This window comes from Syngnathus leptorhynchus, chromosome 10 (assembly GCF_054491065.1).
Source record: "Syngnathus leptorhynchus isolate UIUO chromosome 10, UIUO_Slep, whole genome shotgun sequence".
Taxonomy (NCBI): Eukaryota; Metazoa; Chordata; class Actinopteri; order Syngnathiformes; family Syngnathidae; genus Syngnathus; species Syngnathus leptorhynchus.
The window spans coordinates 12370193-12383623 of NC_141204.1; the positions used below are offsets into that span (position 1 = coordinate 12370193).

Here is a 13431-nt window from a genome sequence, read left to right on the forward strand (position 1 = left end):
GCGCTCAACGATGCACTCACTTCAGATGTCCACGTCGTCCGCGGCGGCACCGTCCTACCACAATGTGGCCGACTTATACCCCAGAAAGTTGGGGCCCAAGCCCGACGTGGTCCCGTCCGGCGTGACCGAGCGGAAGGTGGGACCGCTGGACAAACCGGACATGGTGGCGGTGGATGTCATCAACGTCGGCGATCAAGGTTTGATATGCTAACAGGCTACATGCTAACTGCGTTACACCAGCTGGCTGCCTGTTTCTGTTCAATTTTTTTTTATCGTTACGTTGCACTGAATGACAATGTTTAACATTGCATTATGTGGCCTAACTTTTTAAAAGTTAGCGCTTTTTTAAATTTATTACTTTATCAACTTCACGAGGTGATCAAATGACTCTTTTTAGAGGTAATTTCTCAGGATGGAACTTGATTTTTGCGTGTGTGTCTTCAGAAATGCCCCCGATGCACAAGAAAAAGCACGACACTTACGTCCTGGTGAGTGTTTGTCATATTTCTCGCACTTCGCCATCCTGGCTTGTTTGAAACCTGCACCCACCTTCTCCTCCTCAAAAAAGGCCTTTTTTGTTGATCCTTTAGCACATATTTTCAGCCATTATCAACATTCACATTAGTCAAAAGAACAGACCCAACTAGGGACCAATCGGCCAATCTTATGAATTTGTGCAAAAAAAGTCGCAATTACCAAATGAAAAGATTGCTTAGATTTTTGCCACAATTTCAGACATCTTTTCAGAATCGAATGAATTCTGCAGCACTTGTTTTCAGCGTTAGCTCCTCTTTGGCGTTCTCTTGTCATTTCCACACAGCTCGCATCTCTCAGTCTATGACTTGAAAGTAATGTTCGAGATAATCTTCAAGTTTGATGAGTCCAAATCATTTGCTGCTGTTCCAAACGCGCCTCTGGGTGGCGACGTAGGACAAGTCGCGCTCCCTGCTCAGCTTGTCCACCTCTTAAGAATGCGGCATTTCAAATGTAAGGGTGTATTCAGACCTGACTGTTTGGTCCACTTTAAAAGGACCAGGGTTCGATTCTAATGCTAGTCCAGACCTTTTACGCAGGTGTGAATACATACACGCAAACGAATCCTAGTGTGGATTAAAGAACCAGACCAAGACCCACTTTTTAAAGTGGTCTCGGTTCGCTTCAGGTGTGAATACAAACAGCGTAGATCTGAACCAACAGCACAAATATGCAGAGAAGGTATGCAGCGCGTAGGACTCATGTTTTCCTCCATTTCCGGGTCTGCACTCTGTATGCCGGCCTGCTCATTGTCCAGTGGGAGCACAGAGCATCGCAAGCGTGGATGTGTTTACAAAATATACTTCACTTGCAAAATGTACAGTCTCAATAGGAACCACACCAAACGAAAAAAATTAAGTCCACTTTTGGCCCGGCCCAAACAAGCGGCCTAAAGGACTTTTCTGGTCTGAATACACCCTTAGTCCACTTTTGGCCCGGACTAAAGGACATTTCTGGTCTGAATACACAAGGGATGGGAATCTTCACCATCAAAGCGTTACGATACACATCTCGATACACTGCCAACGATTCGATGCATTCACGATTCATGGAATTGCCAATGATAAGATGCGATACGATTCTCCCATCTCCTGCAATACGGTGCGATACAGTACGATTTAATTTTAAAACTGTGCGATCCGGTGTGATACGATACGATGCAACTGCATCATACAGGTCTTATCGATTTTTCCGATGCATATCAGTGAATCTTCCCAACCCTAGAATACACCCTAATGTGTGTTATAATGTCACATTTTCCTCCCGCAGGGCACAATTCATCCTTTCAGGAAGACACACAGGTCGTTTCCTGGAAAACTGTTACAAGAATTCCGATTGGTCACATCTGACAGACGGGTACGTGTGCACGTGCTTGAAAAATGCGATCACGCTGAAGAGTGAATCATGTTGTGTTTGTCTGGTAAGTGTAGTCAGATGTTGGTGGCAAAGTCACATGACCGGTATGATTGACAGCTCATTTCGATGCCTGTTGCCTTGTACTCTGGTGCGGGTTTATGTTAATTGTTTAAGTTGTGCAGCAACAGGCCAAGGGCATCCTTTTGGCTGACACACACTGAACGGCATTTACTGTTGCTTTACAAACAAAGACTATATCGGCGTTTAATCAACAAAACTATGGCCAATTCTAATATTTGGGGGAGAGTGCTGACACAATCAGTCGGCCGACAAATTAGTCTGGCCACTGACCGGCATCTGTGCGTGTGGCGCGTGTGAAGTGATAGAACGTCAATGTGACGCGTTTGTTTTTTGTGTGTATGTTGCAGTCATGGAGGATCATGCTCTTTGGGTTCCTCAACCTGCTCTGCAGCGCCTGCCTGCTCGTCTGGTGCAGTTCCACCAACAGCATGGGTACGACACGCACACAGACACACACAGGGGTCGTCGTAAATTGACATGTTGGAACATTCTCAGACTGCTATTCACCATCTCTCATCTCATTTCCTGTTTGCCCATGCGTGTGTCTATTTGTGTGTGTGTTTGTGTGTTTGTTAAACTGCTGCTCAAGCAAAGTTGTTGTCGTTGCTGAAATGCAAGCTGATGATGATCCTACAAAACTGCATGACCGTGTGTGCGTGTGTGCGTGTGTGCGTGCGTGCGTGCGTGCGTGCGTGCGTGCGTGTGTGTGTGCGTGTGCGTGCGCGCGCATGTGCGTGCGCATGTGTGTATTGGCCAGTGATCCCGTATCAAATTTTGCAGTCACAACAACATCTTTGAGTCCTTTATAAGACAGCAGATTTTTGTCTACGCACGCTCACACACACACACACACACACACACACACACACACAGACGCGCACACACACACACACACACATACACACAAGCAAGTTCGCAGTTTTGGCACATTTGTGTCTGTCCAGTCCACGCTGACAAACAGCGACAGTCGCTTCTTTGTGTCACTTACACCTTGTGCGTGCGTGCGTGTGGGTGGGTTAGCCACACACTTGAGTTGTGTGTAAGCGGTGTCTGTTTGTGCTGTCTCCCTTCCACCTCTGTCTGTCCTCCAAAACTTTCCTGACACTGCTGTCTCCCTCAACAAGCATGCGGACTCACTCCCACTTGCGTCAAGAGAAAAGCTCTCTTCGGGAGACGGTTTGATGTCAAATGGAAATTGGGTGCTCGGTCTTGACAAAGTCTTTGTCCTGAGCTGAAACAGAGGCAAGTCCGAGAGAGGCAACAGTCTTCCGTCTCCGCATCATAGTCGTATGAGTGTCTCTTGTGCCACACTGCCATGACGTGGCTTTGTGTTTTCATGGAAGGAAGGACACACAATTTAACAAGAAAAACTGCCCCAATTGCCGCTGATTTAAAAAAAAAAAAAAAAAAAGCCCAGTCGACTATAATGCCAAATACACACAAGTCATCCGTAGAATAATAATAAATATTTGCTTGATAGTCGAAGGAACGCATTTGGGTGATGAATCCCTGTTTGCCAAATAAGCTCCACCCCCGACAAACGATTGTGTGCACTTTTGTAGCCGTGATCAAGTTTCATTGATTTGATATCGGCGCGGGTTTAACGTGTCTCCACCGGCTGCCTCTCAAATCCCTCAGCGGAGATATGAGACGCTTTCTTATCGATGCCGACGACGCACTCGCGACCTCTTGTTTCTCCTCTCATCACAACGCGAGCGAGCACCACAGTGCCCAAGCGTGTGTGTGATGATGATGTGCGTCTATTGAATGTTTGTATTTTGATGAAAAAGCTGGAGGACCATTGGTGCGAAAACGCTGCTGAATAGCTCATGGCGGGCAGGTTGTTGGGGTGTGCGTGCACTTGATCAGATTTTGGCTCGAAGCTTCAACGTCTGCAAAGAACCCCACCCTGTGTGTGCGCAAACGTGCCCTCTCAGTTTACCATTTTCCGGAACTAGTCACACTAAGCACTTATTGGCTGAGTCTAGCACATCCATCTCCTCACTCTTTGTGTGTGTGTGTGTGTGTGTGTGTGTGTGTGTGTGTGTGGGTGTGGGTGTGGGTGTGTTGTCCTGACCTCTCGGTGTCACTGCAGGCCTATCTGTCTGTCGATCTAGCTGTCTGTCTGGCCTCCGTCACAGTGCCGCCTCCCTCCATCTGTCTACCTCTCCTGTTCGCGTTGCTCTGTCGCTCTGTCTCGTCCATCCGTCTATCTGTGAGCGAGTCATTGAGCGGGTCTCGGCGGGTCTCGTTCTGTCAGGATTACGCACCGTCAGGTTGGCCAACACGGACACCGGCGCTGGGGAAACAAAATGTTCCTCTCGACACAAAGCCGCTCTAATCTGCTCTCCTCATCCCCCGACGCTGCGTCCGATTATTGCAAGCTGCCCGTGAGCTCAGACAGGCAGGCAGAACACGCAGACAGACAGACAGGCAGGCAGGCGGATTCCGAGTGACTAAATCAAGGATGGGCTTCTATGTTTTTTTTTTTTTTTTTTTTTGCGCTACTGGGGGAGGGGCACAATTGGACCACACACACACACACCATAGAGCTTGTTGGTTTTTTTCTGATAAACCAGCAAAACATTAAAAAAAAAGAAGAATCAAGGAGCCTCTCATGCAAGCCACCAGTTGCCCATCCCTGGACAAAAGTATACTGGATGAGGACAAGACCTCTGATTGGCCTGCTCGTGCTTGTGCTTTAATGAGGAAAATTAACACGCTCTAACGTTGGACATTAATGGCCTCATTCAATAGAATTTTGAAGCAGCCCCCTTAGGTTGGTTCGTATTTTAGGCCGGGATCCCCTGTATGTAGTCCCAAGAGCCTCTTAAAGGATGAGTTTCACTGGTTGTGCGAGTGGATTAGCTCGGAGGGGTCAATTGAAGAGATTGACTTTAAATTTTGCGGCTGATTTCGTGGAGCCTTTCTGTACTTTGTTTCTGGGTTTTTGTTATTCAAAATGCACTGAAAGGCCTTTTGGAACAATTGTTGAAAGATTGGCAAAGTGTCACTTCTTTATTGACAAGCCAGTTGAGCTCCCTGCCACCATGCAGTGCTGCCAGGCAAAGCGGCTGCCGTTCACTCGAAACAACTTGTGCGTCGACTCGCTTGCATCTCAAGGCGCGACTGCAGTTTTCTTTCCATGAATAATAGAAGATGATTGCAATAACAACAAACATGTTTTGTGTTTCAGCTCTGACGGCCTACACCTACCTGAATATCTTTGAACTCTTCAGGTGAGCCCGACCGTGACATCATCAGCACTATAACGCCATGGTGACAGCATCTGCACCATGACATCATCAGCACCACTAACCCTGATGTCTTCGAAAAATAACAAACTTTGGAAGGAGGGGCACGTCACATGACCATGTGTTTGTCATCTTCCCGACAGCCTTCTTTCGCTTCAACTTCCAACTTTGTGTTTCTCCTTCTCGCCTCTGTTTCAAAGCCAATGTCATTGTTTTGCGTTGTTTTGTAGTTTGATCACGTGTCTGATCAGCTCTTGGGTGAGCATGAAGAAGCCCAGCCAGATTTTCTCTTTTGGGTGAGTCAAAAGAGCATACGTGTGTTTGGCATCATTCAGTGGGCGGGGCTTGTTGCCATTATTGACCACGTCAATACACCACACGCTTGTGTTCAGGTTTGACCGTCTGGAGGTTTTGGCAGTTTTTGCTTCCACTGTGCTGATCCAGCTGGGAGCCTTGTTCATCCTCAAGGAGAGGTGTGTATGCCGCACTCACAAGCACAAGTGATGAAGCGTTTGTGATGATTCAAAGTCGCTCACGTCTTTGTTCATGTTGCCCCCACTCTGTCTTCCTTCATTAAAATTTCAATTATTTTTTATTTCCAAAGCAGCACCAAACATTGGTCCAACTGTCTTCTTCTATTATTGCCCTCACACGGGGCAGGGTGCCCCCATCCCACTTTGTCAGTCAAACAATTGGACCCTTTCCTCACTGCTTTGGCCTTCAACTGTTGTTCCGTGTAATGGTTGGCTTGAGTGGTTCTCTAACTTTTTACCTGAGGTACCACCAATGACGTTGCTCTGCGGGTGTCAGCTTCATTAGTAACATGAGAATGCAGTCGGCCCGCGAGTTCAAGAAATGGATCAAGGCCCATCTGGCAATTGGATATTTTGGGTGAGCAGTGTTTGCATACGCTCCAGGAAAGGAGTGGCCACACGTGTGCATGTGCAAGTCACAACCTCTCAGGACTCGGTCACGCCGGCTTTGGGTGTCCTGTCATGCGCGCGTGGTGGCCCAGGACCCCGACGAAGATAACGTCGAGTACAAGTTGGTCCATCAACTCGAACATTCCCTACTTTCCAGCACGCAGGGTTGAGTGGCTGGTTCCCATAGTGACAGCCTGGCGTGAAATAGTTGAACTGACCTTCATGTGACACCCCCCCCCCCCCCCCCCCCTAATCATAACTGCAGACACAGTGTACTGTTCCCCACTGGGACTCTTTTAAAGTTGTGATCTTTGTCCGGCTGCCATGGGTGGGGGTGGGGATCTTGTCAAAAGCAGAATGTTTGCTTAACGGAGTGAAGAAATATGAGAAAAACGTGCGCGTGTGTCCATCCCTCCCTATCAGGGTCCAAAGATGTTCAAGTACTCAATACGCTGCCCGCTGCTGGTGCGGAGCAGATGTCTACACGTCAGCCAACCAACCCTGATATGGCCGGTTAAGATGAGATAGGCGCGTGCTTCGTATTGTCAACAAGTGCACCCATGTGGTGTCGATGCGCATGTGTGTCAATGTTCTCCCCGTTACTTCTCACCTTGTCTGCTTTGATTTAAGTCGTGTTTCAATGGCTTCAATTGACCCTCCCTCACTCCCGTTCTCTCTCACACAAAAAGTGTAGGACAGGGTGAGATGGCATCAAAATAAAAGCAGATTTTTTTACTTTAATATGCCCATAAAGTGTAATGTTTTGGATTTTGATCCACCAGAGAGAAGTGTGAACACTCCCAAATTTCAATGATTTGACAAAATCGAGGCACGAAATCAAGCAAAGTCAAGCGGTATCCTCCCTGCTCTTGAACGCCGTCTGCGGGCTGACAATGTAAACACCAATGTGCCACAGTAAATAGGAAGGAACTCAGAGTCAAGACGCCACACCGAAACACCGGCAATGTGTCTTCCATCGCTCTCCATTGCCGACAAGCACTCGTTGCAAATATTTGGTCAAATTTTAACGTGCCGCAATCGACACCGTGGCCACTGGCGTCAGGAAGGTAGCATAAGCACGCGTCTCAAGTGGCATGCAAGTGGCTATGTTGTGATGCGGCTTTTCTCTTGTCTTTTTTCAGTGTCGAGCGCTTCATGGAGCAGCCCGAAGTCCACACGTGAGTAGTTCCTCCTCCTCTCCAGGGACGGGCACCGTGAGTGACATCCACCGCCTCGATACTGTATGCGGCCTGCAAAGTGACTTGAAGGGATTAGTCTTGTACGCCCGTGCTCGCACGCTGATAAAAGTGCCCACTTGGCTCCACTAATCACTCGGCACAATCCAGTTAGGAGCCTAAAACTTCAGCTCCAAACAATCACTCGTGCGAGATTAGAGGACAAACAAACAGGGAGAAGGTTTGCCGCCCCACGCCAGCGCCTGTCCGTCAATCGCACCGTCCTATAGCATCAGCTCGGCGAGAGGGAAGAAGAGCGGTGCGTCCCTCGTGTTTGGTGCTTGGCTCCTGTAATCTGGTCACAGGAGACCGGTTTAAGGTTCACCAAGTTTTAGCTTCTCAAAGCCGTCTCTAATCTTTTCTAGCGCAGCGAGCAAGGACAACCGTTAGAAGAGGTGACCGAGTTGACGGCAACTTGGAACAGAAGACAAAATTCCCCATTTGACCGTTGGCACCTGCCTTAGTTTAGCCACAATGGCGTGAGTCCCCGGTTTTTGTGTGTCAGAAAACAGAACACCGCCGAGAAAAGACATTGCTGTCGTTGGGCCGATTGAGACCTGAAGCTGAAAGTGCTGTGTGGCGTGAAACCCACGCTGTCATTGGGTTGGGCACTCAAAGGAACGAGCGCAATCATCTTCTTCTACAAAGAGTACAAAAAGATCTTTTGATATTTGGGTCCAAAATATGCAATCCATAAAAACCCGAAAGGAGCCTTGCAAGCGCCCGCTTGGCAGACAATGCGCAAGAGTCACTCGAGTTTGCACAGCCAGCCAGCCTGCCTCTCTCCCAGTTTGTGTGAGTGAGGATGCACTCACGAGCGCACAAGCACTTGGAAAGCGGCTGAGCCAAATTGATTGCTGTGAGGAACCCATTCGTCATCCCGCCCTGACCTCAGCACGTTCTTTTCTTGCCGCGCTCAATGTTTTGTGTGTGTGTTTGTAGTGGGCGCCTGTTGGTGGGCACCTTTGTGGCGCTCTTCTTCAACCTGCTGACGTTCATGTCTGTGCGCAACAAACCCTTTGCCTGCGTGTCCCAAGGTACGTCCACACTCATGGTCCATCCTCTGCCTCACAAGGGAAGCGCAATCATTTTAATTTTTGTTCTTGACAGACCCTGTAAAGTCAATTGTGAGATGTTTGAAGGTCCTGCCCTGCATAATGACTGACAAATTGTGGGGGGTTTTTCCTATAATATTAGCCCGATTTTTTTTTAAACAAATTTGGCTCACTCAGCAGATAATGCTTGAGCGCAAACTGGCTTCATTGCTCGCTTGGCTTTTTTTTTTTTTTTAATGGTTCCAATGTGGCATTTGTATTAACGATCTGCTCTGCGCCCTGTTTCATTTTTACTGCATGACACTTTCTTAGCTCGCTGTTCCTCATCCCCTTTTCCATCTTTTTTCTTCTCTGTGGATGAACATGTACTTATGAATGAGGTCAGCAAATGAGCGAGCGAGCGTACGTGCGTGCGTGTGCGTGTGCGCGCCTCTCAGCTGCCTACTCTTTCGTTGTGAGCAGTCTCAACATCACAACATCTGACATTTTGGGATGGGGTGAAACCTTACTTTCTCTCTCGCTCTCTCTCTCTCTCTCCCCCCCTCTCTCTCCCCCTCTCTCCCTCTCCCTCCCTTCCCCCCTCTCAGATGGAGCGAGACTTAAAGTGTGTTATGCAACCATGTTCCAGACAGTAGGGATGTTGTTTTGTGCCCAGGGGGCATCGGCAGCCGCATGGGTAGGGGGGTGGGCTTGAGTGGGCGTGGGCGGACGAGCTGACGGGCGGGACTTGCTCCAACCCACGCTGGGCGAGCGAGCCCTCTCCTTCATGCACATCATAAATAAGTCACTCCATTCAAATGTCTGTTTAGACTTACTCACCCTGGCAAAACAAACAGCCATCCCCTTGCCCTTTCACCCGCACCAACCTTACATACACCAACATTGTGTAATACACACGCACAGAGCAGGACGGGACGCATAGGGAACGCTCCAATGGCCAAAGATTAAAAAGTGGCTAATGTTTCGCTTCTCATCTTGCACTGATGGCTCCCACAAAAAATGGAGGGGGGCACGTGTTAAAATTGCAATATGCCTCGAAAGTGGCCCGGGCCAAATCTTTTCTAAAAAGGTGAAGATTGAAAGGGTCCTTATGTTTTTTGCAGCGGCCAGCAGCAGTTGGCTTCAGGAGCACGTGGCGGATCTGAGCAGAAGGTGACGACGCCTCTCGGCCTCACTCACGCTCTCACTCCCTCTCGACATCTCCCCATGTAGCTCTCTCTCCATCACTTTGCTTCTGATGATGGAGCGCTTTTTCTATGGCCCCATTGCTTTCTCTCTATCTACCTTTCTGTCTGTCTTTCATTGCGAAGGCAAATTGCTTTCGTTTTGTTTGTCGTCTCCAACTTCCAGTGTTTTTTTCCCCCCCACATCATCACTCTGTTGTCGCTAGCAGGATTACGCACCCACACACGCCCCCCCCCCCCCCCCCACATACACACACGTGAGCTGCGATTGGCTGAGTGAGGCCAAGCGAGCAGGACGTGCCAGCCTACTTTCTGCAGCGCAAGTGCGATATTGGTCACGTGCCACCGGGCTGCGGGGCAACTTCGTTATGTGCCGCAGGGCTTGCAAAGGTCTGGCACGATATTGAAGCGCAAGACTGGGGTGAGGTGAAGCTTGCAATCACCAGCAGTGCTTCGACAATGCACCAATGTGTGCAAACGAGCCAAATGACCTACAGCAATCCCCCCCACACACATGCTGCCGGTGATCGAGAGGTTTAGTCTTTTGCTTCAATATCTCGCCAAACCTTGGCAGGCCCTGTGGCACGACTGAGTTGCCCCGCAGGGAGGATGTCGAGGAAAACTCGCCGATGCTCGGCCACTCCCCCTCTTTCAAGTCTTTAAATCAGCCTCCTCGTCTTTTTTTTGTCTCCTAAGGATACATTCCCAAGTCAAAGACTCTGTTCCCTCTTATGTGGTGTGAAAGGGGAAAACTTGACTCTGTCCTTGTGTGTGTAGTTTGTGCGGCGTGATTCCAGGCCTGAGCAGCGTGTTGCTGCCTCGCATGAACCCCTTCGTCCTTATCAACCTGGCAGGGGCACTCTCCCTCTGTGTGACCTACATGCTCATCGAGATCAAGTAGGAGCTTTCCCGGCAGCGCAAGCCTTTGCCGCACCGCCCGCTCCGGGCCTTGTTGACACCTGCTGTGTGCGTATGCGCTCGCAGCGACTACAAGGGGGTGGACACAGCGTCGGCAGTGGCCATTGCCCTCATGATCTTTGGCACCATGTACCCCATGAGTGTTTACAGCGGCAAAGTGCTGCTTCAGGTAACTCAGTGTCAGGCATGGCTTGTTTTCTGCCTGCAAGTTATTTGATGAATTATTATTATTAATTATTAGTCATTATGCAGGATAACCAGAATGGCTGGCTTTTAAAAGCTATTTTTTCTTTTCTTTCACGACTCGTTCTTGCTGAGCCTATTGGCTCTGTTTGACGTTTGGCCTCCTTGGCGTTGTTCTTGATCATTTGACTGTGTCCCGCAGACCACGCCCTCTCACGTCATCGGCCAGTTAGACAAGCTGCTTCGAGAGGTCAGTCCCACGTGCGTACTCGGTAGTACGATGCAATTTGCTCACTGCTCGTCTCTGCGTCCAATCAGGTATCGACGCTTGACGGCGTGCTGGAAGTTCGTAACGAACATTTCTGGACACTGGGATTTGGATCTCTGGTATTTTGTATTTTGGCTTCACTTGACTTTGGTTGTCGTTTTGTAGCAAAGTCTTTTTGTCTGTCTGCTTTTCTTTCCCCCCCTCTTTTCTGAAACCCTCCCAAAAAAATGTTGCACTGCCTTTAACGCTTCAGTTTCTGTGGTGATATTTTTCAAGAGCGTAAAGTTGTGTACATCTTTGTCGCTGGTTTTCATGGCAACAGCAGTCTAAGCTGCTTATGGATGAAAAACATTTTGTCTGCACCATGTGTATATTTTTGTGTATTTCAAATATTTCGACAGTCACTTAGTCCTCAGTAGCTCTATGGGCCTGCAGGTGGCGTACTCTTCTGTGTGTGTGTGTGTGTGTGTGTGTGGGGGGGGGGTTGGTGCAGGGGCTTGTCCTGCTTGTGTGTGTGTGTGTGTGTGTGTGTGTGTGTGTGTGTGTGTGTGTGTGTGTGTGTGTGTGTGTGTGTGTGTGTGTGTGTGTGTGTGTGTGTGTGTGTGTGTGTGTGTGGTCTGCAGGTGGCACACTCTGTGTGTGTGGTTGCTGCAAGGGCTTCTGTTGCGCGCGCGTGCGCGTGCGCGCGCGCGTGCGCGCGCGCGTGTGTGTGTGTGTGTCGTGCGCGTCTCGTGCGCGTCTCGTGCGCGTCTCGTGCGCGTCTCGTGCATGTGCACGAGATGTCGCTCAGTGTGTGTACACAAATTTGTTGGTCGACTGCTAACAGAGCATCTGTCCAAACTCATTTGACCCTTGAGTGCCCGATGCCCCCCAGGGATCGTGCGTGTAGTTGTGCGTGCTTTTGTGTTTGTGTGTGTGTGCATGCAAGACAAACGCTTAATATTTACAGTTGATTTGAAAATGGACATTCATATTTTTCTTCAAAGAAAAATAAAAATGAAAAAAGTGAAACTAGAGCAATTCATTCAGCATGGGACCACATGTAACCTGTGACGTGTCACATGACCTCGTAGAACAATGTTGAACATGTAACACCATGACGTAGCACAAGCGTTGCAAAATGTGAACGAGTGGGTTGGTTAGTGCGAGGTGCTCACACTGCCTGGCCGCTGTGTTTTCAGGCTGGCTCCGCCCACGTGCGCATCCGCCGGGATGCCAACGAGCAGCTGGTCCTGGCACACGTGACCAATCGTCTGCTGCCACTCGTGTCCACGCTGACAGTGCAGATCTTCAAAGACGATTGGACACGGCCCCTTCTCGCGCCCCTGAGCGGCCCGCTTGCGGGCGCCACCTCCGAAGCTTATGCCGCCCTTTCCTCTCTACCGCCGGCGCCACTGGACTCTGACTCGCTGACGTCGACGCCCTCCAAGCCCAGCGGCCCGCCGCCCGAGTTTGCCTTTGACACGCCTGGCCGGAACGCTCAGCCCGTGCTGCTCCCGGCGAGCGCTCACCGGCACCAGCGTGCTCACGGGCCCTACCGGGGCCTGGCCCATGCCGGGGCGCCCCTGGGCCTCTGCATGCCAGGACTGGGTGGTGAATATGGACTCGAGGGGGGTGACTACAGAATTCTGGGGAGCTACGCCCACCCGTACAGACACTACACTGCCAAATGATTGGGCTGAGGGCACGCTTTCCCATGGACCAATCAGAACTCTGAGAAACTCTGACGTTGCGCAGGAGTTTGTTGTAAAACCTTTTTATTTTACATTTTGAAAATAATGCGGTCGATAAACTGACCTTGATTTTGTAAGTACAAAGCCTTCATCGTAAGTGGGAATAAACATAATTTAAGGCTTTGTCGCCCGGCCTCAGTGAGTGCGGTTCATTGTAACTGAGTAAGGTTCATCAGACACAGGTGTGCGCTTCCTGATCATCACGTGGCGCCATATGCTTTATGTGATGGCATTGCGTGGTTTCGTATTGTCATGTGGTATTGTATTTTTGTTGTTGCTGTTGTATTTCCACATGATTGTTTTTTAATATTTGTAAATAGGGCCAGTTGTACTGCCAGGCTGACTGGAATTTAGTACCTTAACAAAAATTTATTGTTTGTGGTGTTGCTGCCAGATATCCCAGAAATACTTGTATTCGATTTGTGTTTTACAACAATATACCACGATTATTTTAATAATTAAATTATTTGTCGTTTCCCAAACAAAACATGTTTAAATCAATTGTCATGTGACATCCGCTTTTGTGTCGCCGTGCTTGTCACTATCTTCAAGTGGTTGCCTTTTTTCCCCGGTGGTCATGTGTCGCTCTTCCAGGAGGGGGCGCCAGGACCTGCGTGAGTCGTCCATCCACTCAAAAGAGTTGACTGACAGTTGACTTGCTGGAGCCTATCCCAGCCGTCATCGTGCAGTAGGCGAGGGACACCCTG

At 49.3% G+C, this 13431-nt stretch overlaps 1 protein-coding gene across 1 annotated transcript; it reads left to right on the forward strand.

The window, feature by feature from the left end:
* The first annotated feature begins 10 nt into the window (after positions 1–10).
* slc30a6 (solute carrier family 30 member 6) lies at positions 11–13211 on the forward strand. The gene is made up of 15 exons (XM_085921590.1): positions 11–197; positions 445–488; positions 1804–1890; positions 2319–2403; positions 5168–5210; positions 5456–5521; positions 5618–5698; positions 7291–7326; positions 8326–8420; positions 9542–9590; positions 10400–10519; positions 10607–10709; positions 10926–10973; positions 11042–11110; positions 12173–13211. The coding sequence occupies exons 1-15, from the start codon at positions 11–13 to the stop codon at positions 12662–12664; spliced, it is 1605 nt and encodes a 534-aa protein (XP_085777716.1). The 3' UTR covers positions 12665–13211.
* Positions 13212–13431: the final 220 nt, after the last annotated feature.

Excerpts from the sequence above, each read along its gene's own strand:
- slc30a6 (XM_085921590.1), top strand. The coding sequence starts at position 11 with ATGCACTCACTTCAGATGTCCACGTCGTCCGCGGCGGCACCGTCCTAC. Across the intron at positions 7,327-8,325 it reads GAGCAGCCCGAAGTCCACAC|TGGGCGCCTGTTGGTGGGCA; the intron begins GTGAGTAGTTCC and ends GTGTGTTTGTAG. Across the intron at positions 10,520-10,606 it reads TACATGCTCATCGAGATCAA|CGACTACAAGGGGGTGGACA; the intron begins GTAGGAGCTTTC and ends ATGCGCTCGCAG.